Source organism: Doryrhamphus excisus, chromosome 23 (genome assembly GCF_030265055.1).
Source record: "Doryrhamphus excisus isolate RoL2022-K1 chromosome 23, RoL_Dexc_1.0, whole genome shotgun sequence".
NCBI lineage: Eukaryota > Metazoa > Chordata > Actinopteri > Syngnathiformes > Syngnathidae > Doryrhamphus > Doryrhamphus excisus.
Genome location: NC_080488.1, coordinates 12931229 through 12956545, shown reverse-complemented (window position 1 = coordinate 12956545; position 25317 = coordinate 12931229). Strand labels below are relative to the sequence as shown.

The 25317-nt window shown below is 40.1% G+C and overlaps 1 protein-coding gene across 6 annotated transcripts in view; it reads right to left on the bottom strand.

The window, feature by feature from the left end:
* pigg (phosphatidylinositol glycan anchor biosynthesis class G) overlaps positions 1-25317 on the bottom strand; it is a 35961-nt gene that overhangs the window by 1887 nt on the left and 8757 nt on the right. Inside the window, exons 7-15 of one of the 6 annotated variants that reach the window (XR_009120866.1) lie at positions 24147-24364; positions 22957-23241; positions 21374-21774; positions 20990-21181; positions 12056-12365; positions 6990-7153; positions 6605-6845; positions 2720-3026; positions 465-675 (exon numbers count right to left, since the gene is read on the bottom strand). Coding sequence is in view for 4 of the 6 variants with exons in the window: in XM_058063282.1 (XP_057919265.1) it covers positions 6623-6845; positions 6990-7153; positions 12056-12365; positions 20990-21181; positions 21374-21774; positions 22957-23241; positions 24147-24364 (1793 nt within the window). In the remaining 2 variants the exon portion in view is untranslated. Of the gene's footprint in view, positions 1-464; positions 3030-3089; positions 3980-6604; positions 6846-6989; positions 7154-12055; positions 12366-20989; positions 21182-21373; positions 21775-22956; positions 23242-24146; positions 24365-25317 lie in introns of those variants that run through there. The other 5 variants (XR_009120867.1, XM_058063282.1, XM_058063281.1 and 2 more) reach the window with 5 other exon arrangements.

Here is a 25317-nt window from a genome sequence, read left to right as displayed (position 1 = left end):
ACAACACCCTCTGACGATAACATAAAAAAACATGTATAAGTATTCACAGCCTTCACATTTTAATGAGTCTAATTTTAAAATTATTATGAGGGAAAAAATGACATTAATTTCATCCAAAAATACCTCTTGAATAACATGAATAATGTTTTTTTTAAGTGTGTTGCTCATCATTCAATGTATGCTTTATATATTTGTTATTTTGGTCTGAGAAGACACCCTGAGAGTTATTTCTTCTGTATGCTGTCCAAGACTTCTCATTAAAGAGCAAACTCTGCCTGGGAAACCCGCAGGCACCGCTTCGACACAACGGAGGCCCAAAATAGAGCAGAAAAAGCATGTGGAGGTCTTGCAGACGTTCAGTGTGACGGGGACAAAAGGAGCTACATTGATTGTTCTTCTACAGGCATCTTTTAAGTACTTACCTATCATAATCTGTCTCTTAGTTGCATTAATTTTAATATATCTAGAGTTTTAACATAAAATGTTTATTGGAAACTACAATGCAGATAATTATAAGCAGCTGGTGGCAAACCTCCTGAAGTCCTACAAAGTATATGTCAGCGAAGATACACTTTTTCTGCAGAGAAGTAAGCGATGAGCACGGGGAAGGATTCCACCAGGACATCGCAGCTATGGAGAAACGATATCAGGGAAAGTGGAATCCAGCGATGCTTTCTGTTACCGAAAAAGAATAAAAGGGCCACTTTGATATTTGATCGGTGAAAAGGTGTATTAATAGTACTTTTGGTCTTGTTGTTTTTTGTTTTACTTTTTTTAATATTTAAACTTTATTCAAATTGTTATTGGAATATGACTTTATTCCTATGACATTCAACTACAACATTCTTTTGTTTGCTTCTCATATTGACTTAAAAAAAATCTTTACTATTTTAACTTTATGCTACTAAAATAATTTCCCCCTAGTATGACAACTTTATTCTCATAATATGACTTTTTCTCTTATTATTGAGACTATTCTTATAAAAGTGTTGCTGTTTTTTTTCTTTTTAAATACATTTTCTTGTCTAATGCTCTTAGAATGTGCCACAGGCCAATAAAAGAACATCATCAGGCCATAAATGACCCCTGGGCCACACTTTGGACACCCTTGATCTGGATTTTTAAATTGTGTCCTTACTTTGAAGGTGCCTGTTGTTGAAGTTTTAATGATGTATGCTGATTTATCACGGTACATTGATGGTAGTGAAATATTCATGCCATCCATTTGGACTGTACGGACAGACTGCATTTATTTTAGCTTCAGACGCTGTGATATAGATGAACGGCGAAAGCCTATGAAGCATACTCAGTCGAGCGGTTTATTATTTCCAGCTGCAAGTTGAGTTTTATGATCAAGTTCTATTTGTTCCCTCGTCGAAATGAGAATTGAGCGCACTTGGACCTGCGAGCACAGCATTCATCCGCTGCTGAAATTTCATTGTAAAAGTTTGCACACGCCCAAACACGATATCTATAATGATAAAATCAGTGTTCTCTGAAGCTGGGTTGGGGGGGGATTGTGCGGGTGAGGGATCTTTAGTTGGATTGTGTTGCTGCATTAGTGTAATGAGCCTCCAAGCTCTAGTCACACAAGGTGAAAAAATGCTGACTTGCATCCTCTAACGTCCTCTCTTGAGGTGTCTGCACAAGTGATGGCGCTGCAGAAATTTGGAAGAATGATGAATGTTGATACGTGCACACTGCCAGAGAGTCTTGATGGAGCCTCCGGGTGAGGCCGTGACATCAAACAAAATGTCTTTGGCAATCCCGAAAGACACTTGGTACATTGTTGTAGCGCTGTGCACACAACCGTGATGGGATATCCATCACAATGAATACCGTGAGGTGGAAGTACTACAGTAGTAGTACAAAATAAGTGTTGTGGAAGCAGCTCCTCATGATATGAGATGAACAGGTGTACTTATGGGATACTGCGGCTGAGTGTCTGCTGTCCATACTTTAACAAAATCAATATCCCTAAAAGGTTTTGATACTACACTTATCCATTTGTCTGCAAAGTCTTGGTTTTAAAAGGCAACAACCATCCAAAAATGTTCTCTATTGCTGATGCGTGCTGTAAGTGGGCATCTACAGTTCCTGTCCACGGTTCAAGTTTGGATTTTGAGCCATATAAAGTATACTGTATGTCTATGGGCAGGAAATAAAACATCTATACACTAATCCCTCATTTATCATAGTTGATTGGTTCCAGACCCGACCGTGATAAGTGAATTTCCACAAAGTAGGATTGAATGAAATATATTTCTAGTTAGAGCATAGAAAACCTATTAACAACCTTCTAAATACGTTTTTTTTTTAACATGATGAGAACTATCTAGACTTGAAATAACAGTCCTTAGTCCCATTGAGTTTTACAAGAGTTTCCTATTTGTCCTCAGCTTAATTAACGTCACGTTTCTGTGTGCATATCGTACATCTGACACAAGTAATGGATTGCTTTGTATATCACTTGGTTAATGTGAGTGCATCTACGCTGCAGTGTGATTTGCACTGTATGGACGGACGTGTCCTTGCAGCCGGAAGACAGTTTTTACGAGGGGAGATGTGTTTTCTTGTAAATGACTTAAAAGTGTCTATATGATTGGTAGAAGTGAAAACCTTCATCTGTCCATTCCAGTAAAAGTGTAAGTAGTGAATGTATGCAAGCAGACTGTGAGGCAGTGAGGCAGAAGAGCACTGGCAGTGTGTGCAGCCTCACCACAGAACTGGGCGTCCATCAGCGGCTTCAGCAGTGGAGCCAGCTGGAAACTTGTAGTAACCTCTTTGGGTGGCTGCCATCCGCCAATTAGCAGACAACGCCTGGAGTGTGGCTGAGGTCCGGTCGCTCTTGGTGGAAAAACGGCTAACAGATACAGGACTTCACTTCCAGATGCAGTCCAAACGAGGTCTTGCTAACGGACATCCTTCATGGAGCAGTTATCACCGAGTCAGGAAATCCACCTGTGATCTTCTTGGAGAGGCTGAATGATTATCCTGGCATTTGTTAGGGCGATAAACTTTGTTACCTGCTGAGTGCGTGGACACACAAACTGGAAATTAGAGACATTGTGATTATTTTCCAACCATCAGGGATCAAACTACTTACTGGAGTACTGGACTAACCCTTCCCAAAGAAACATTTGTTAGTCGGTAACACACTTTTGTACACATGGTCTTCAGGTTATGTATAAGTAGTGGGAACATATACCTAAATGAACACGCTTGAAGGACAAGGAAGTCCTGCACAGTAATCTCTCATTTACTGCAGTTAACCGCTTCCATGAAAAGCACAATTTTTGTTTATAAATCAAATATTTTCAGTTACGAGCATAGAATACCAGTTTCTGACCTTCTAAGTAACATTATTATAGCCCTTTAGACATGAAATAACACCCCTAGAGTCACCGTTCCCTCGTATTGCCCAACATAGTAGATATAATAAGGGAAAATAAGACATAAGTAAGACACTGTGTGTTGTAAATGTGTTCAAGTGGCATCAGGGGTTCATGAGCTCTCAATGAAACATCTCTGCTGGAATTGCGTTATGTCAAGAAGCTAAAATAAAAATTAAACTTGTATTGGTACTTGTCTTGTATATTTCTAAGGTACCTTTTGGGTGTTAAGTTGCTGTGTGATGATTTTAGTGTTCTCCGTAAGTCAGACTGTCATTTTGAGTTAAAAACATCCTCGTCATGAGTTCTTGTATCTTGTAATTGGCTCCTGCCAAATAAAAAGAGTAGCATTTCCTCACTCATTTTTGAGTATGTAGCCCTAGCTGGACAAAGTTTGGACACACATTTGGCATTAAAACATAGATAGTGAGCCAGCAGGCCGTCCATCAGGTCCATCATTAGTGACCTCACAAATGCTCTCCTTGACGAATGGACATTCTCTCACAGAGACACTCCAACCTCTTGTAGAGAATCTCCCCAGAAGAGTCCAACACTTTTGTCCATACTTCATCAAATGTCCATCCATCCTGGAGAGATGACAGCACATTACTTCCAACTGAGATCATTTACTGGGCTGCTAATCACTGACAAGAAACTGTTCATAATTTGTGTCTTCAACTGCCGTTGCTGACGACAAATCACAAAAGGGGAATTTATGGAGGGAAGTAAATTTATTCCATGAGGAAAAAAATAAATTAATAAAGACTTGATGGATCGACTTCCATAAATCACGATCAACACTTTCATGACATTACAGAAAAGACAAATATAGACAACTAATTCAAATTGAATAGGATCACAGTAACTAAAACATACAGTAGATTGCATAGAACATAACAATATGACCAGAGGCTCTAAACTTTGTTACTATTAGTTAATAATAGCAACATTTCAGCCTTTTCTCCATACATTATGCCTTTTCTATTTTATCCATGTCTGCTGGTTTTGGTTTATTTTATTTCTGGACCTTCGTCTTCGTGACGGTGGGGCGTCCGCCCCCTAAACGAGTCGTACACACACAGGAAATAATGTAAGCCCATCAATCACAGCCTTAAAGGTCAGCTTCGCTGAAGCTGGAGGGTTTTTTGGAAGTGCATGTCAAATACATACAAGGCAGTGGGAACCGGCAAAATGTGACGTGAAGCTTATTTGACATATTTGATTGATTGACATATTTACTGTAATATTTCAAATACTTGTTTTCCTCTCATGGAACGTAAACAACCAAAATTGTGTTTAGTATGACACAGTAAAGCGCAAATTGCAATAATAATCCGATTGTTACATGAATAGCTTAATTAAGAATAATTGTTTGATAATTTTGTGTTCACATGTTTAGTTTGGGGTTTCATCTGGAAAGGATGGATGATGCTAACCGATATGATGCTAACTGAGAACAACAAAACAAAAATCAAAAATACCAATCACACACATGTTGTTATGCAAAGTCTTCCTCTTAAAGTTACGTTTTACTGTGGAATGTGACTTTTGGTTTTGGAATGCTGGGTAAAATTCAAACATTTGGAGCACAGAAATAGCAGGGTGTTTTCTTTGTAGACAAAGTGAGAAGCTGTGGATGTCAGACGTGAGGGATGACTCACACACACACAAAGTGCTTTCCATCAGAAGGTGCTTTCATTTACACCTTTTCAACGACCCCCACGAGGCAAAAGAAGGAATAACACGATTAACTACTAAGGAAACTAAGTTGAAACTCCCTTCTCTGTGAGCTGAAAACCTGGAGACGCGGGACTCACGCACGATCCAGAAAATAACTGACAATGTATACAAATTAAGTAAGGGTGCTACTAAGGGTGCTATTTCATGTCTGGAGGGCACTAATTATGTTAAAAATCACATGTAGAAGGTCTTAACAGGATTTCAATGTTGTAACTATGAAAATATTCTATTTATAAATAAGAATAAGGTAAATAAATCCTACTTAACTTATTACTCGAATATGGTTACCTTTCATTAGTGCATTTTCATAGACGTAGACGAGTTGTCAACATAAGCGGGATTGCGTTTCTTTAAGTGTTGTCTTCTCTAACAGTGAAAAGTGAAATTTGCATAAACTATGAAGCGCTTTGTGTAAAAAAATAAAATAAAATAAACAACTTTGAAAAGCGACTATGGCTCAGTGTGTGATTTTGCACCGCCTAAGGTGACGTGGGAGATGTCGGTAATCTTGGCCGCAGGTGAGAAAATGTCACATGGCAGTCAGATTCATCAAGCTGAGTGACAGGCTTGGAGGCGGGAACATGTAATTCATCTTTGTGCCTGGAAGTGATACGTTGTGCCTTGTGGCTTGTGGCTTCAACACCGGATCTTTCACCGGATTTCGTCAGAAGAAACCTCAGTGGGTTTGACGATGTTACAAACAGCACGTACACATTCCGACATGTCTGGGATTCATCCTAAAAACGACTACAAAAATATGCAAATCATCCTTTTTGGAAAGGAGGTCCTCGGTCTCAGGAGCAGTTCCGTTCCCACTGCGGTATTATAAGTCAAGTTTTAATATAAGTCGAAACGTCAACCTCTACACTCATGCCCTGAAACCGGAATTTTCCAAAATCTCCATAAGGGGGAAAACCTGCAATTACATGTGGATAAGGGGCCAAAAGAAACTGAGAGAAGGTGGAAAATCCATTGCAACCACTGGCCGGGATTTGCCAAAAAGTAAAGAGATAAACCTCATAAATTCTGAGATATAGGTTTCATGGACTGATGGTGGAGTGGGTTGGGGGAGGGGGGCATTAGACGACGTGACTGTGGGCGATTAACACAACCATTCATGATGTTTCCTGTGCTATTTTAAAAACAATCTACAGGTCTTTGTATATCAAATACTGTACAAACTTAAAGTCGCGTCAGTTTACGTAAACACATCCCTGAAGTCTGCTACTTCATCTCAAATACATATAAAAAGGTAGTGATTCAGCATACGTCCTTGTGGGAAGTACTCTGTGGTATTTTCATGGTATCTTAATATCTTCTTCAAAACAGTATTTATACATCACTACTCAGAAAGGCAGTGCAACCTAGAAAGAAAAGTGATGCAGACACCTTTTCAGATGCATCCATCCGCATACTGTGGAAAAATAGTACTAGCATTTCAAGGAGAGTAGGAAAAAATATATGATAATAACCTTTGACCTTTATGCGCACTATAGAGCGCTGAAGCTGGATCTTTGCTCCATGGCGATGAAGAAGAGACAGACGCCGGTGGTGAGCAGCAAGTGCATGGCCTCGTAGAGTAATTTCGGAGAAAAGACGCTCCAGATGAAGGGATGGTTGCGCATGATGGTTATCAGGACTATGTAGGCTGCGGCTGGCACGGACCTAAGCACAGCCAGGCAGTAGCAACCATGGCTGATGGCAGCCGAAGTCCTGCATGCAGAGGGAAATTAGGAAAAAGCCGAAAGAAAGAAAGAAAGAAAGAAAGAAAGAATAATTTATGACAGATTACCTTGTTGCTCTCAATCCCAACAAACGGTACAACACCCGATGGTCCAGTCATGAGATGCCACTCACCTGTGTTTCTCTGAGCTGAGGTAACAGACGAGGTGGCACGCCCAAAGCAGGGGCCCCGCATATGTGCTGAGGGCTGTTAAGAAGATGGCGGGAGCTTCGACGTAGCTCTCCAAACCAACAAGTCCAACGGAGACATCAATAGTGGAAACTTTGTTGGAATTGCCCTGCAAGAACACGTAACCATGTTTATTTTACCATCACGAGAATGAGCGGCACGTGAACAAAAAGTGGCTTAATGCTTTGTAGGTATTGATATCCTTAACATCCGAGCAAAAGTACTGCTCTCAAGGAACAGACATGCATTGATATATAGTAAAAGTCTTACACAGGTGTTTGTTTATGGGTGTCTTGCCTACAGTGAAGCATGGTGGTGGTAGCTTCATGATCTGGTGCTGCATGAGAGCTGCCAGCACGGGCGTAATTGGGTTAATTGAGTACTGTAACATTCCGAAGCAGAAACTGGGCTGCATGCCAGTTTTCCAACATAACGACCGCAAACACACTCCAAGACGTCGAGTGCTTTGCTGAAGAAGCTGAAGGTGTTGCCAAGTATCAAGTGTCTCTGGATATGAACCCAACTGAGCAACCGTGGAGTAATCCTCAAAGTGTAAGGAAGGAAGATGGTGAAGAAGAAGGTGTCTAATATCCAACATCTCCATCAGTGATGCCATCATGGAGGAGTGGAAGAGGATGTGCAGCGCTGATGAATTCTATGCCCAAGAGGATTAAGGCAATTCTATAACTATAATATTGGACACGGACTACTCTACATTATATCCAACTTTCATTTCTATATTAGTTTCCCTTGAAGAGATATAATCAAATGGTGACTCAAATGTTAGCATAGTGACTTTTGTGACATTTGGGAATATAATAAAGGCTATAATGCATGTGTACACTACTACTAACTCCTTATTTCTAAAATCACAAATACTTCAACTTGCTGATATAGTTCATCTTCAAACAGCTAAAATAATGCATAAGGCTAAAAATGTCATCCAATACTTCTCTACAACAGAGGAGAAATATGATCTCAGGGAAGAAGTACATTTGAAACTACTGGACTACGTTATGCTAGCCATAGCATTTGAGTATGTGGAATCAAACTATGGAATGGATTGAGTAAGGAAATCAAACAATGCACAACGATGAGCCAATTCAAGAAACAATACAAGCAGTTGATGTTTGCTAAATCCAAGGATGAAGAGTCTTGAACCAGTCATGATGTGCTATATATATCACTATATTGACACGCACTATGGTACACATTATGGCATTGGATGTTCATATTACCTCATACTTCGGAACGTTACAAAAAAAAAAAACAAATAAAAAAAAAACAAACTTGAACTATATTAGGAAAGAAGGAAGTGAACAAATGTAACAGTTACTGATTGTAAAAGTACCAGATGGAGGGGTAGGATTTAACATGTGATTTGGACATGTGGAACTGGGAACTGATTATGTGATGCATTCAATTGTAATCTGATGCATGTTCAAATGAAATAAAACCATTAGCATTACCATTGCACTACGATGCAAAGGAAAAACACAACAGTTAACCTCTTCACCGGTTGCAACGACCAATAGCATGCTTAATACACTGGTAAAACCCAGACATAAGTGTCTGGTGCATATTGTATGTACTGTACAACGCATATGACTTGCTCACAGGCATTTCTAATAGCAAGGCAAACATGCAATAGAAGCAACACACCGACTAAATCCAAACATGGACAACCACAACCCATTTATTTACCTCAACAAACAAGCTCCCAAACTCTGGAATAGCAAAACCCAAATTGGACTTGGAGAGTCAATGGGCGAATTAAAACAAAGATGAGTTATCAGCACAATGTCAAATCTGTCAAACAACACGCAGGCAGCTTTCGGGCAGGTTTCTAAAGACGGTGAGAAAAACTACACAATTCAAGGAATAACTCATTGATTCGTTCACAACGGATTCATTAGATTTGCATGATTTCTTATGGGGGAAAAATGTATTCAGTTTGAGTCGGACTTCTGGAACGGATTCATGACACTGCATATTATAGTGCAGTTGCAGGTGAGCTGCTGCAAAGAAATGAAAAGTATAATGTACAAAGGGTGTAGGTATTCAATTATTCAACTATTACACGTTGTATTGCACAGCGTAAACATTAAAGTCTGAGCAGGATTTCAGAAATATTGCACAATGTGATCCACAGCTCAAGGTTGTATGTCCTTTCTTTAAGAGTCTGATGGCCTGTGGGTAGAAGATGTTTTTCAGTCTTGTGCTTTTCAGGCTAGGCTGCGACGCTCCTCTAGCGTCTGCCAGATGGAAAGACGTGTGAAGACTGGGTTTGGTGGGTGGGTGCCGTTTTTAATCATCGTCTGTGTTCTCTTTGTGGCACAGCTGTCATAAATGTGATGTAGTGGTATGATGGCTACTCTACTGTTTTCATGACGCACTGGAGAGCCTTGCTGTCTTGTATGGTGCCCTTCCCATTCCGTACTGTGACGGAGTTGACAGGATGCGCTCCACTAGGGTTGGGCATCAAGTCTCGAGCATAAGTGGGAACTGGGAGTAACATTCGGATTCTCCTGGGATTGTTCAAATGTTCCGGTGCGCACTAATCTTCATCACATTTATTTTCAAGTTGAATGGTTTGATATTAATATACTGGTTGAAAATAGGGCTGCACGGTGACCAAGTGGATCGCATGCTCATGTTCAATTCCACCCTCGGCCATCTCTGTGTGGAGTTTGCATGTTCTCCCCGTGCATGCATGGGTTTTCTCCGGGTACTCCGGTTTCCTCCCCCATTCCAAAAACATGCTAGGTTAATTAGCCACTCCAAATTGTCCATAGGTATGAATGTGAGTGTGAATGGTTGTTTGTCTATATGTGCCCTGGGATTGGCTGGCCACCAGTCCAGGGTGTACCCCGCCTCTCGCCCCAAGACAGCTGGGATAGGCTGAAAACAGCCCTGTAAGCAATTCATCTGGAGGTCTAATGCACAAAATGATTGACACTCCAAAAATATCCAGTCACCTAAAGTGCTTTACAATGGAATCAAACTATCCTCTTCTCACAAAAAGAAATCTCTTCGCCTCAATGGTGTTGAGTGTAGCCAAACAATCGTGACTTCAATGAGTCACTGTTGTAAAAAAGAATCAAGTTTGCCTACTTTTCACATCAATGTGGTGATTCATATTTTCCGCACACGGAATTCATCCCGTCGGGTGACTCGTCCCTACTTAACATTTGTACAAACTGGCTCATTTCTGAAGAATAAACACCTCCTTGCTGCCTTATTGACCATCTGGTTCAGGAGCAGAAATCTAAACTGTTCATCAGAGTTTGAAGTCTGGTATGTAGTAATACTATGAAGTATTGTAGGTTTGGAGAAGCTCTGCTGATTTAAACATAGTTCAAATCAATGTACACATTTAGTGGGGGACAACTAAACAATGACACATCGACTTGGTCATATTAATATTGTCCTTGCTTCAAATCCGTCATGGACACAGCCTCCGTTCTTTGTGTCTGGAAAGCTTTGTAGTCCGTTTCTCACATAAAAGGATATTTGGAACGTTCACAACTTTGCTTTACTTTAAATGAGCGTCGAGTCGCCAACACTTGGGTACAACAGGCAAGCAGTGTAGATGATGAAGATGTGGATCTTTAGCCTGTTAGCCTGTAGCGCTAGCATGACGATCAGGCTAAAGGTTACAGCGTGACTCAGATTCCATCTATTCATCAGGCATTATCATTCATTAGTGGTGAGTACTTACTGTACATTTTATACTTCAAATGTGGCAACGGTTCTGGGTCTGAATCTAATCTAAATTGTAGCAGGAGAGTTTGGGTGAGGTCCTGGAACGCAACCCACCCCAAAAAGCGGGGATTTACTTTATCTTTATGGTGACTGTATGATAGCGTTGGCAGTGTTTTGGGATACACATTGGCCTGATTGATGATGTGGTAAATAATTGCTGCACAGAGACAATTCGAAAGGTCAGTTTCATTCCATTTTTTCTTTTGTTGGTGCTGTTCACACAAAGCCCTGACTGGGATGACGGAACTTCCCTAAACTTCAACTCTATTCATTCGAGTACATCTATCCCTCACTCTGATATCTCTACTGCCTGTGGATTGTCTGCAAAAAAGAACTGCAGTTGGAAATGTCTTATATTGTTCAATAATAAAGAAGTCATAGCATTGCAATTCAATTGATGTCAATAATAGAAAAGTGAGAAAACTGGCCTCAGTTTGCATACACTGTCTTGGTTATGGTACAAACTATTGTCTTTTACCCTTGATAAGCATTGCTTGTTTATTCAACCATTTTGGATCACACACCCTACAACAAATCTTGCAATACTTACTTTTACACATTACTAGATATGCTATATTCATTTGGCAAACTCAAATGGGAATTTTACCCAAACTAATACATTTTATGTTAACATTTTTGGGTGTTTTCGGTGGAATTGATTAACTGGATTGATATTTCTTCTGGGAAAAATGTTAATGTTCTGTTATAATTTGAAAAACAAAGTGTCATTGTAATTTTCATTGGAGAAGAAAATACATAATACGTAACAGAGAGATTGCCAAAAAAGTCCATAATTAAAAAGCGACAACACAAGAAGAACACTGGTCACAGCGGCTGCCAAGAGGCTCTCAGCATGATTAAAATAGATGGCAGGAGATTACCACACCAACACTGATGCACGGCGCTGGGAGAATCATGATTTGACGCCCTCATTCTTCAGCTGAATCTGGAACTTTACTCAAGGATGAAGTAATTATGAACACTTCCAAATACCCGTTTATATTTAGACAAAATATTCAAACACTTAATAGGAAATTTAACCTCATCAAGACACTTCTCTGTTGACTAAGGCCCATATGTTCAAAACCTGTGTCTTCACTTTCTACTTAGACATACCTATTGTCCGTCTGTCTTCTATTTTTCCGATCCGTGCCGTAGTACACAAAGCAAGATCAGTAAAGAATAGTAAAGCTTGCAACCAGTGAATGGGGGAAAAATACCCATGCATACCCTCTTTATTGCTTACCTGAAAGTAAAAGAAGGCCTGGCCGAACCAGTAGTGCATGATGGTGGTCTGGGCTGCATCATAGTGGAGCTTCTTCCAGATGAACTGAGCCATACAGGTTTGGATCAGTAGACAGCAACACAGCACTGGAAGGTTGTGGGCACGGAACAACAGGGACACCAACAAGACCAGGCCACTGTAAATCTCCCACAAGCCTCTGTTCTTCAGTTTGGAATCAGCTGTGATGATCTGGGATCGCAACAGGTCCTTTGTGCCCGTGAACAGGATTCCCAAAATGAACACATATACAAAGCGTGCTTCCACGGTGCCCCTGAAAGAGACAAACGGACTGGGTCATTCCTGATAACATATCAGATGTACTCTATTTATTAGTAAACCAACTATGAAACTATGAATCATATGAAAATGTAACGTGATCAAGAATTGTACCATTCTGACTACATGGGGAGTTGTTTTGTTTTTCTTGCGTTCTGTGTAGCTAAATAAACAAACACACACACCATGTTTATCTGAGTGCTTTAGTCTTTTTATTTGCGGTGAAAAAAGCCGCAAATGAGAGTTGGACAAAGTCAAGTCCAACTCTCAACTCAAAAGTAGCAAAATCAGATTTGAATATAAAAATCCTTAGTCAAACACCCCCAAAGCTCATGATGGATGAAGATGGTAGATCCTTGGACATGTGAAAGGATCTGCTCCTATGAAGTCATAACTAAGCAGCATGAAGGTCTCATTACCAAGACTTCCTCCAACAAATAAGCCCATCTCTCCTTCCTTTGCAACACCCCTTCTAGTGTGCAAAACGACCACAGGGACAAAAGTAAAAAAAAAAAAAAAAAGTGCTCAAATTTGTTTATATCGAAACCTTGTATTTTATCATTTTATTACTGTATTTCATATGCCCTGAATGACTTAATTTGGGCAGTTCTTCGGATGATGTTGTGGGGTCTTTTGTGACCTATTGGATGAGTCGGTACTGTGCTCTTGGGGTCATTTTGGTTGGCCAGTCACTCCTGGGAAGGTTCACCACAGTTCCATACTATTGCTATTTTTGGATAACAGCTCTCCCTGTGGTTAGCTGGAGTCTCAACACTTCAGAAATTGAATTTTGTGCTCAGCTGTGTTGTCATTGATTAATATTTAAATTTGTTGGATCATCTGAAACATTCAAGTGTGACAAAAAACACGGAAAAAAATAAGACATCAGGAAGAGGGCGATGGATGGGTTTTACGGATGGACCTCATGGATTCATTCATTTCATATCACAGTCACTTATTATTCATGATTCATGATGTTTCTCGCAGACGGAGTCAAGGTGATATCAATAATTAAAATCATGAGACAAGGTAGACAGAATGAACTGCCTGAAGGGGACATACTTCATGTCTCACTATCTGTTGCACTCCTGTGTGAGCAGAATGACGATAATTTGGGGGGGGGGCTTATGAGAATCAAAAACATAGAACTGTTCTGATAAAACCAAGATTTCAAACAACATACATAATAATAATAATAATAATAATAATAATAATAATAATAATAATAATAAAAGTGCTGGTGTGTGGAATAGGCAAGTTGCTATGCATGCTGAATGTGCTCTTGGGAGTTTTCTGCCCAAATTAATAAAAGGTCTGAATTACTAAAAACATTAGTAGAAGGACGTTAGAAGTCCGAAAACAAATGTAACCTACATAGAAAACTGCAAAAAAACTTCAGCTAAAGAAATGAGTTTCATGTAGCGATCAAAGGAACTACATAAGCCAGAGTTTCCTGGGGAAATCAATCTAACCTAATTAAACCATGGAATACAATTACACCAAAGAAAACAGCATGGCACCCTTGTCTTAAAGGATGATAGATCCACTCAATATATATTTTTTTTTTATGGAGAAAGCCAAGTTGTCAATGAAGAAGCTGAGTATTGAAGATCTCGGAGAAGAAATAAACCCAATATTCAATTAGAGCTGAAATATTGTAATTCAACTGGTGGGTGGCAGGGAATATTGCAATGATTCATGAACATACCTCACGCTCGTCATTATCTGTGCTATTTTGCTTGCGACGCTGCCAAGAGATGCGTTCCATTTGTTTCTGGGTGACTTTGTCAAGCCTGAGCAGAGGGGGAAGACTCCGAGACGGGATTTAAAATGCTCATGACACTAAACACACATTCATCTTATCTTTGCCATGCAAAATAAGATTGAAAGATATAATTCCTGTGTTAGAGCGATGCTTGAATGTTGACATATCAAAGACAGGACGTCCCACACAAGGCAGACTTGCTTGTTCGGGATGCTGCAGCGGGGGCGGAGTGGATCAGCGTTTTAAAGCAATTATCGGCTGATTAATCAGAGCACCCCTATGAAAAACATATGTACACGTGCATGTTCTTACAATGTACAATACAGTATAAGCTGCACCAACGTGTAGGATGCACCCACTCAATTTTGAGGAAAAAACAGAGAGGGATATTGTTGCAGATATCTGCGCCATATAAAGAGAGTGTCTCACTGCTGCAGCTCACATTGTATTGCGTAGGGGAATTCCACCCACAATGAAGACTCCCAGGTACGACAGTAAAGCGGACTGGAAGGTGTTTTATGCCTATTTCAAACTACCGGCCTGGGCAGGGCAATGACCTTTCTGTTACGATTAAACTTACTTATGGAGTTAATTCGAAGGTAAAAAGAGTTGAAACGCAGCAAATTACACTACTTGATTTTCCTGAAGATGTTTCACGTCATGTTTCACGATGTTTCACGTTCACTTATGATGCCATAGACTTGACCAGAACTTCACAGATTGTTACTGCAACCCTCATGCTAATGGATGCAAACACCTTGAGCTTCCCACAGGGACTCAATCGGAGACATGGCCACTACATCATGTTCACCTTCCTCAACAAGGCAACTGTCATCCTGCAGGTGTGTTTGGACTCGTTATGTTAGAAAACGGCCACGCGGCCAGTTGCCAAAGAATCGTGCTCTGCTATAGAATACAGAGAGTACATGTTAGAATTTGTGTTTCTATCAATGACACTGTACATGTGCCATTCATGTCTAAGCGGTGACATTTGCTGAGGAAAGAGTTTGAAGTTTATAAAAAAATAAATCCTTGACAGTGATAAACTGTTTCATACTAAATCAGGATCGACTGAGGAAAAAATAAAGACCATTAGGCGCTAATGGCAATGAAACCTGATAAGGCGTGCATTTTCAATTTACTGCTTAGAGGCAACAATGCTGATTATATTCTCAGAAAAGCAGAACATTAACATTTCTAATAAGATGAAAGGACTTATCAGGTTCCACAATCCTACTACGTCTGCATGCATGGTTGTGGATGACTACTGCATATCGTATCTGGATAAAAACTCCACTAGTTGCTCTACAAGTTGGAAGATGCAGTAAAAGGTTTTCATCTACAGTAATCCCTCCTTTATCACGGTTAATTGGTTCCAGACCCAGATAAGTGAATTTCCACAGAAAGGGATTCCTTATTTATATTATATTATTTTTGTAGTTAAAGCATAAAAAACACGTTTTGCCTTATTAGAGCCCTCTAGACAGCAAATAACACCCCTATAGTCATCTTTATGCTCATATTGCCCAATATAGTAGGCATAAAGAAAATAAGCCATCTAAGATAAGTGAACTGCTGCTGGTGTGTGCTATAGTAAATGTATTGTGGTGCAAGGAAAGCCGAGTGGGGCGTGGACAGGAAGTGGCATCGGGGGCTCCGAGTTGAGTTTAAGTTTGGCGTGGGTGACGACAGCCGCAGTGGCCTGTGTTAGGGTTTACGGTGTCTGTTAGATTATTCAACCCTGCAATAAGCGACCTGGCGAGTCTGGTGCTTGTGTGTCTCAAACATAACACAGTGACATTACTGACGCAGTGATCAGTGTAGAATACTGCACATTTTTGAATGCCTTATTTTTGTTATTTTACAAATTTTTATGCTTGATTTTTTTTTATACATTTAGGCAGAACACATAAAATGTGCGAAAATATGCATTTTTTGATAGGCTGTATTCAACTGCAAAACAGCAGGATTTTATTAGTTAATGTTTTTTTAAAAAACCCAAGAGTGAAGTACATAAGTAACTGCATACTGTATGAGTTGAATGATTGTAGATGGCATTGTTTGTCAGTGTTAAGAGCTGAAATACTGCTATAAACTCATAGTAGACATCCAAATAAATATAACACAGACATGTGTGGTAAATACATGCCAATGTACCCTATTTTAATGTCTGCTTCCAGTCAAAGACTGTCTGGTAAAGTGCCGTCTCTTTACCAGCAGGATGCCGTCAAAGTTGCAAAAGTAATACAGGGTAATGGCTGACCCTAAAAGAGCTGAGCAAGTATTGGACATTTATTATTAAACTGTGTGTTTTATGGAAGCTGTTACAACAGAAGGGGCAGAGCAATACACTCCATACAGCACTCCCATTAATATTCACAATGTACCAGATTCATCATTAATGTATGCAGTGCAGAAGCTCTTGGTAAGAAGAGTTATTGATTTGATCAGTTTGTATAAGCACTGCACATATGGGTGAAGAACATGCAGTGCCACTTTTCACAAGATATCTTACAGGATGGTCACACGGCCCTCTTTCTTTACTAGCCGAGCCTGTGAAGCATCAAAACAATCGTGAAAAGTAGAGTGTTATTCCTCAAAGTGAACATTCCCAGTCTGGTTGTTTTACATCAAAATAATTCATTTACAAACGATAACACCAAAGCGCTTTGACGCTGTTAGGACATTTACAGTACCTACTGATGATGCAGCATCAGGACCAACCGCTTCTTCATTATTCGCTAATGAGACTCACACAAAATGCATCGAAAAAGACTGGCATTTTGAAAATCCAAGCATGTCATGATACTAACTTTATTGTGTGGCATTGATGGGAGCTTGTGGTCACCCTCTAAAATAGCTGTATATTAGCTCTATATAGAATGTATATATTCTACCTTTTGAGTGTCAAGTTGCTGTGTGATGATTTTAGCCTTATATCCAAGATGACGAAGTAAGTCAGACTGTTATACTGAGTAATGAGTAATGCAAAAAATGATCAGAATTTTACGGCAAAGTATCAGAGCTTTTCCTGGAGAAAAACAGAGTACATGTACTGCATACATTAATAAAAGGAAGGAACATGCTTTTTTTTTTTAATCAAGTGAATTATTTTCTTATCCTCTGGTCACTCCTAAATATCACCCCAACATTAAAGGTCTGTTCATGTGTTTATTCAAACAGTAATTGGTCATATGCAATCAGCGCTTTGCTCACTAGGTTGAGATAGGCAAGGCTTGGTCGAAAAATGTGATTTCCCAGGGGACAGCAATCTTTTCCTTTCCCCTTGGATATTGTCGTGACCACATCCACACATCAGTCACAATTTATAGTGTGCTCATGAGCCTTCGGAAGTGGAATAGCGCCAACATCTAAGAACACATGCTGCAACATGTTCAACAAAATATAAAAAAAGAGCTGAAAGTATCAGCTTTGACATTGCTCAGGGTGCTTTCATTTCAGCTTTGTTAATTAATGCTAGCACGCTGGCTGGGCACTCACCAACCAAAGAAAGCAGATCAATCACTGTGTCGATTGTCCCCATGAACATTTCAACCTGACCTAATATTGTGTCTTTGTTGATAGTAGTAACAGGACAATCCTAAGTAGCTTTTCAAGGCAAGGCACAAAACAGGCTGCTGGGAGTTTTTGTTACCCTGGAAACAAGCACCGGTGTGGGTAAGAAAGCTAAGACTGTGCCCAATCCCCTCATGTTTACAATGTCCTCGTCATAAATCACCTGCATGAAGCAAACACATTCAGTAATACAGCCCAACAACCAAAGTACTGCAAGGGAAAAAGGGAAAAGAAAGCTTATTTGAAATAGTACTGTATGTCCACACTTTGAGCCCTTCTTTCTGTGAGAAGCTAAGTACAGCTAAGTGAGTTGTATAATAACAACTGTGAAGCAACAGTATGAAAACTATAACTTGTCCACCAATCTTTCAAATTAAATTTCCTTCTAAAGGCTACAATACGGTCAAATGGGATATGACATCACCAAATATAATTGGCCTTTCTGGGGTACACCCTACTATTTGGCAAAACTAGGTAAAAATGATATTCAGTTGTCTTATTATTATTATTATTATTGTCTATAAAATGTCTTTTGTGTTCACAATTGATTGGATTTATTTTCTGTGAGAAACTTGCTTTGGTTAAAGTCCATTTTGAGTTGGCTCTTCTGGAACGATTAATGATGTTAACCACGGCACAGTGTATTAGGCATTCAAAAGATGCATTAAAAAACGCTGTGAATGATATGTAGTATTCTACACTGCTCACTAGGTGTCAGTAATGTGCGGTGAGACACACAAACGTCAGACTTGATCGCCAGAACAACAGGCTTTCATTGCAGGCTTGAATTGGTTTGAATATACAGGCACAATAATCGTGAATACAAATTCCTAATAAAAACATTAGGTACTTTTTTGCAGTAACGCACGACCGACTAAAACTCAAATCTGAACCTCAACATTACTTCCTGTCCGCACGCCACTCAGCTCCCCTAGGGAACACATTTACAGGACAGGTCTTATTTTTGTTTTCAATTTTCCCTTATGTCCACTATGTTGGGTAATACAGCTATAAATGTGACTGTAGGGGTGTTAGTTTGTCTACAGGGCTCTAGTAATGTTAATAACCATATTTAGAAGGTCATTAACAGTTTTTCTAGGCTCTGCCTACAAAAATATTAATTCATGAATATTCATCCATCATTATTCACATTTAATACGATGATTAAAGGTAAAGACTAAAATGTGTCATGGATATTGGTTCTTCTTAAATGAAATGGCAAGAAAATGTACTGCCAATGACAGCAACTATAGAGGACAGGAATATCTTGTGTGTGTGTGTGTGTGTGTGTGTGTGTGTGTGTTCAGGGTTCACAGGTGTCTTGAGATGGGCTTGAATACATTTCCATTTTTAAGTGTGATCTGTATGCATGAATATATTTGAACTGGGAACAGGCATAACGGTCCTGTACATGATAAAATGGGTCATGTTTTGTGCAGGTGAGAAAGATAAATAAAGAAAAAAATATATACATACAAACACAGATGAAAAAAAATCTCCATTGCTTTGATGGCAAACTACATTTGAAAATGACATATGGTCAAAGCACAACAAAGACCAAGACTCAACCAAAAGCAATCTATCAAAACTATAAAGATAGTCTGCTGAGGTCCACTAATTGTTCATGAACTGCGATGCTTTCAGGATGTTCCCTTTGCATTATGGGTAAAGAACCCTCCTGTAATTCACTCATAGCAGGCAGGCAGGCAGGCCAGCGGGACAAACGCTGTGCATAGTCTTTCCCGTGCCAGGTTTCCAGCGTTTTGGCACCAAAGATCACTTCTGTGCACGGCCTGGTAACCCAGGTAACAAATACTGTGTAAAGCCTTTGTATCTTCTTAGCGGTTAGCAGCTTGGTTCAAGTATGCCTTATTTCTAGGAAAACCTTTTCATGTAATGGTTTGTAGTTGCAGATATTAAACAGCGCTATCGTGTTATTGTGTGCACACATGGAAATGCTATTCACAGCAATGAATAACAACATTAATAATAATAATAATAATAATGATTAGTAATATATGTACTGCTACATATATTGCATGATTATTGAAACAGTTGGTCCCGTTATGCAGGCCAGGTTTCCTGTGAGCAAGCAGGCCTGGAGCAGGCCTAGAGCCACACACTCAAGCCATAGAAAGGACTGAGCTGTACCATTCATTTGCAGCCCACAAAGTTTTCCCCACGCAAACTAAACTCTCTGCTCACATGTTGTCCCATAAATGCAATATTCCCTCACAACCTCTTTATTACGTTCTCTTTCCGATTGACCAATTCTAAACCCAGATGTGGGTTCATCTATTTATTTATGAACTGTGGTTGTGGTTGTGTTGGTTGGAACACTCTTGTTAGCTTCATCGTAGAAAATATTTATGTATCCACATTGACTGGATACGTCATTCATTCTCATTCAGTATGTTTCCATATTTCCCCAATTTGTAAGCAGTGTAAAATATGAATTCAGCTGGTCTTAAAATTCTGATCAGGAGTATAATAATAATAATAATAATAATAATAATAAGGTACACGCCACTAATGAATGGCAATGCCAGGTAATCCATGATTGTCAAAGATCCTATATTATATACAGTATATCAGGTATATCATTTTTGTGCTAAAAAAAGTCTTAAGCAGTGTTCGGCATTAATGGCCTGGTTGCGGTCTGAAGAAAGAGCATTCAGCTGTCAACATGTCAATCATGGAGAGTGTAGAGGGGAACTATAGTCAGTCTCTCGCATTGCTTCTTCAGGTGTGTTTTATATGGCTGTAGGTTAGAGGTTGAACTTTTAATTAGAGGAGCAAGTAGAAGTGACTGCCAAGGAGAACAGGAAAGGTTAGGGAAGGCCAGGCAACTGCTCGTAGTTGGAGGCGCCTGGAAAGGTAGACGGTGGATTTCAACAGCCTTACACACTCATTATTTTCTGATAAAGTATGTAACTCATTCTAGTGGCTGACTTTGGTTATCATGGGTTACCTTACCTACAGTTCAGTATAACAGTTCTGGTGAATTCTACTTGTAAAAAAAAAAAAAAAAGGGCAATTTCCAAGTCCCATTTTCCAGGGGATTGAACTTGGAGACAAAAATGGAATGCATAGTTCTACACACGAGGTTGATGACTATGCATCCATAGAACCCCCTGTTGAGACAATACTCTCACACTCTAAAATGATGCGTTTTTTAACAGAAAATCCACCAAAATCGATAGTAACGGGGATGGTATGTTCTGATGCATCACTGGCAAAGTACAACACTAACTGTCAAGTGGCTCATAGAAACTTACTTGGACATATTTTGAGTGGGTTGCTGCCAAGGAAACAAGACGTTGCCGACAGCTGCCCGGTAGCTGTAAACCCCCAAGAGTCCAAGGGCGAGGGCCACCTTGGACACCATCGAGCACCGTCTTTGGATCAGGAAGTAGATAAGAGCCAAACAAAAAGCAGCCAGCAGGGACAGTACCACTTTGTGTTCACCGCTAGAAAGAGACAGACAGTGAAAGTACAATTCATTTCCGAATTATGGTACATGTCCTCACATAAAATAAGAGAGTTGACTATACCAGTTGAGTACTTTGAGACAAGGTGAGGCCAAATGCAACACAGCAGGGGACTTGCCAGAAAGCTTTTGATATTCTTTGTCATATTTGAATCCGCCAAGTCAATCTCACCTGTTCAGCCAATGGCCCACATCAGGAAGATGAGCCCACTGCACACCAGTCTGGTTGAGGGAGCGCAGCAGTCGGCAGCAAAGCAGAGTAAAGAGAGGCGTGGCTAAGGCTAGCCACTTCTCTGAGCAAACCTCGGTCTTGGGGTACCCAGGAAGACGGTCTTTGGGAGGAATGATATACTCTTCATCATCCCTAGGGTCGTTCTTCTCTCTGAAGTATTTGCGACACACATCCTGGAAGACTGCTAGGCAGAGAGTGCTGAGTAGGAAGTACCAGGTTTGATGCTCTTCCTCTATGAAGCTGGTGGACGCCAAACTGAGGGTATGACTGGCTGTGCCCACCAGCAGCAACACATCCAGCTCTGACAGTGACGACTCACTGCTACTGCTCTGCAGTGGGGACTGTGAAAAGATAGGCCGCTTTAAAATGGCTGTGTTTTACCTTTCATCCAAAGGACTTCTTTCATTCAAAAAGTGAATGGGGAATTTCATTTCCCCATTTATCTGGTGGTAAATAGGCTGGTCTTTGTTGAGGCTCGGGGGTTCATCTCCTAAACCATGCCTCCACATGCGTATCACCTGATTCAAGTAGCCTTGGGTGCCCAGGCATGAGTCTGCCCTTCGTCATCTGCCCCTCACAGGACCAGATCACCACTTCCCTCTAATACAATGTTTCCGATGTAAACTCACATTTCAGCATGACTAATCAAACATTTCTTGAGAAATTATCCTTTCAGGTTGTATTGCTTTGTCTACTTTATGTATCAGAAATGGGAAAGCCATGAGAGCAGTGCAGATCCAGTAAGTACAGCACATTGTAAACGGGGCATTAAACATCTTCCAACGTTTTTGGACTGTGGGAGGAAGCCGGAACACCACAGTTCCACCCAAAGTCTTGCCTTTATTAGAACCGTCATTTTATAACACTTGCCTATCAGTAAAGTCTATTGATGCAGATATCGCAGATAAAACGCTTTACCTTTGATTTGCTTCTCTCTGAATCTGTTTTGTATGTGGATACACTGCAGTTTCATTAGACTTTTTGCTGTATCAGTACCTTTGCAAGTTCCCAGAAGGGAAATGAGACGTAACCTTTGAAAGATCTATTATAATGGGCATAGCGATATAGTAATAAAGATGAAAAATTGATCTGGCCAATTCAAAAGATGAACCTAAAACTTAGTTTAATTGGGAGCCAAGTTTCAAAACGGTAATACATGTTGCATGGAGTCAAAAAAGCCCCCCAAAACCTGACAACTCAGTCGATGTACTGTAAATGTATCTAAACTGTAAAGGCTATTGAGGAGCATGTGTTTTTTTTTTGGACTACTGAGAGTGAACCTAGCGTATTAGTGAAGTAGGTTTAATACAGTGGTTCGGCTTCAGGGCCCACCATCACCCCTCAATGACAAGCAGTGCCCTAAATTGCAGAAAATGTCCAACTTGAACTTCAGTGAAGTAAACATCAGAGATGCACTGCGACCGGACCAATTGCGGCAATGAAGCATGATGACGCAAGCGCTAAATATTGTCTTCCATCCATCCATCCATCCATCCATCCATCGATTGAAAAGCACAACTCACCTTCCCATGAAACTTTGGGCCCGGGGAGAGTAGTCTTGTTATCATGGAGAGCAGCAGACAGGATATTGCTGAAGAGACGGTGATAGCGGCAAACACTAGACCCCAGGAGAAGCTGCAGAAGTAGCAGCAGCTCTCCGTGGATGTGCACACCAACACATGCACGGAGGCGAGCAGCAGGCACAATAGGTAGAAAGGCAGGGATAGCAGGGACGAGACCACCGGGAGGTCCACTGCCGCTGCGCCACTCAGGGCTTGGGGCATCGCCAGCAGTAAGACCAACAGCAGCTTGGAGGACATCACAAAAAGACAATTGAGAGAAAGGAGTACAAAGCTTTTAGAATATCTGACAGATTACAGGAATGATATCAGACTTTTAATATCCGTTTCTAATCAAAACAACGTTGTACGTGTTGGAATATGTGGTTGGGGAAGTCTACATTCTTGTCCCAAATACAGTGGAACCTTGGTGAGCGTTCTTAATCCCTTCTAGAAGGTCTAACTGTAACCAAAATGTACTCTAACCAAGTAAAAATAAAGTATGTAAATCTAATTAATCTGAAGGGAAGGGACTGCTTAAGGTTATTTCTACCATGATTATTGTCAAAGACGCGATGTGGCAGGGAGATCAACATGTACAGCACCTTCCTGTTTTGCCATGAGTTATTTCTTGAATTCAATATTATTGATTTTAAGTTTCTACTTTTCATTTCATCACGGCTGCAAAATGACCCAAAAGGAACCAAAGACAGAATTCAAGAAACTCATAGAACAAAACAAAGGTGGCGTCCATGTGGATCTTGCTGCTACATCTGCTACAATCACATATTTGATCATGGTAAAAGTACCGTAAATGTTAAATGTATGTATTTGCAATTGTTTTATGTACCTAAAAGTATAATCGTAAAACTATAAAAACGTTTGTTGTGTTGACATTTTTGAGACTTCTGCCATTCCGCTGTTAACGAAAACGCTAACTGCTCACCGCCGTTCAACTGTACAGTAAAACCCCTAAATTTGATGACGCACGACCTCAAGTCAGTGTACCGGACCTCAGTTTAGTAAGCATCAGGAATAATTCCACTTGTGCATTTTGCAATTTTATCGGATTATGTCACTGAATTCAACACTTATTCCAAAATAACAAGCCTAATAAGAAGGGGCTCAGACAAACGAATATCTTTGCTGCTCACCTGAAACACAAAGGCCACTCCAGCAATTATGGAGTACATGTCGTACTTGCCCTGATATTTGCTGAGGGCTGAGCTCATGCTGGCCAGGGCCTCCAAATACTGCTTCAGGACCTTTTTCCCCATGTTAGTCAACACCTCTGACCCGTTTCCTTCCAGGTAGCGCTTCATCCAGCTCCCATGTGCCTTCTCTGCCATACGGTACTGTTCAAAGCCTGGCTCTGGATGGGGAGAAAAATGAGTTTGTTTGGAGGTGTGCCTGAAGTTGGAGTTTTATTACCCACAAGGCAAGACAAGCTGTAATATTTGAACAATGTACCTCTTTCTTTCTCCATTTTTGTTCAATATTTGCTCCCGCTTGTAGCTAGCTACACGGTGACAACTAGAAGACGTACAGACGTTAAACGAGCTCACACAGTGTTTTAATAACCTGGCAAGATGCATGTCATATTGTAACAGGAAAAAGTAAACCTAAACAAAATTGTGGTGTCAATTTGACTCACTGAGGCGGACGCTAACAGAGGTTCTACTGTACTTGTTATTTTTCCTCTGGTCTTAAGATTGCCTCTGCTCAAAAAATCCTGTATTGCATTTACGTTACGGATGAAATTGACTAAAATAAAAACTAAAAAAAATAAAACTTCAACTATATTAGGAAAGCAGGAAGTGAACAAATGTAACAGTTACTGATTGTAAAAGTACCAGATGGAGGGGTATGATTTAATAAGCTTTGCTTCTTCCTACTCCTTTTGGACATGTGGAACTGGGAACTGATTATGGGATGCACTCAATTGTAATCTGGTGCATGTTCAAATGAAATAAAACCATTACTAAAGTATTGTATGAGAGTTGTACTTTATGCAGTACTGTTTATGAACACACAAATGCATGGATTTGATTTGCAATGTGCCTTCATGAATAGACACATTCTTAAAAAGAAAAGAAAAAGCAAACAGTAAGCACATTCTGTACCAAAGCCGACTATAAATATAAAGTGGCATTTGTCAGACAGAATGGTTGGTAGAAATATTACAACCTCAAGCCAGTGGTGCTCATGCAATATTGATGGCCCTGGCCACGTTTCATCAAAGTACGAGGAGTGGCTAATGGCCCTGCTAGATGCCTACGGTTAGAAACATGTGAAAACAAAACAAAAACATGAAGTAGAAAAGGA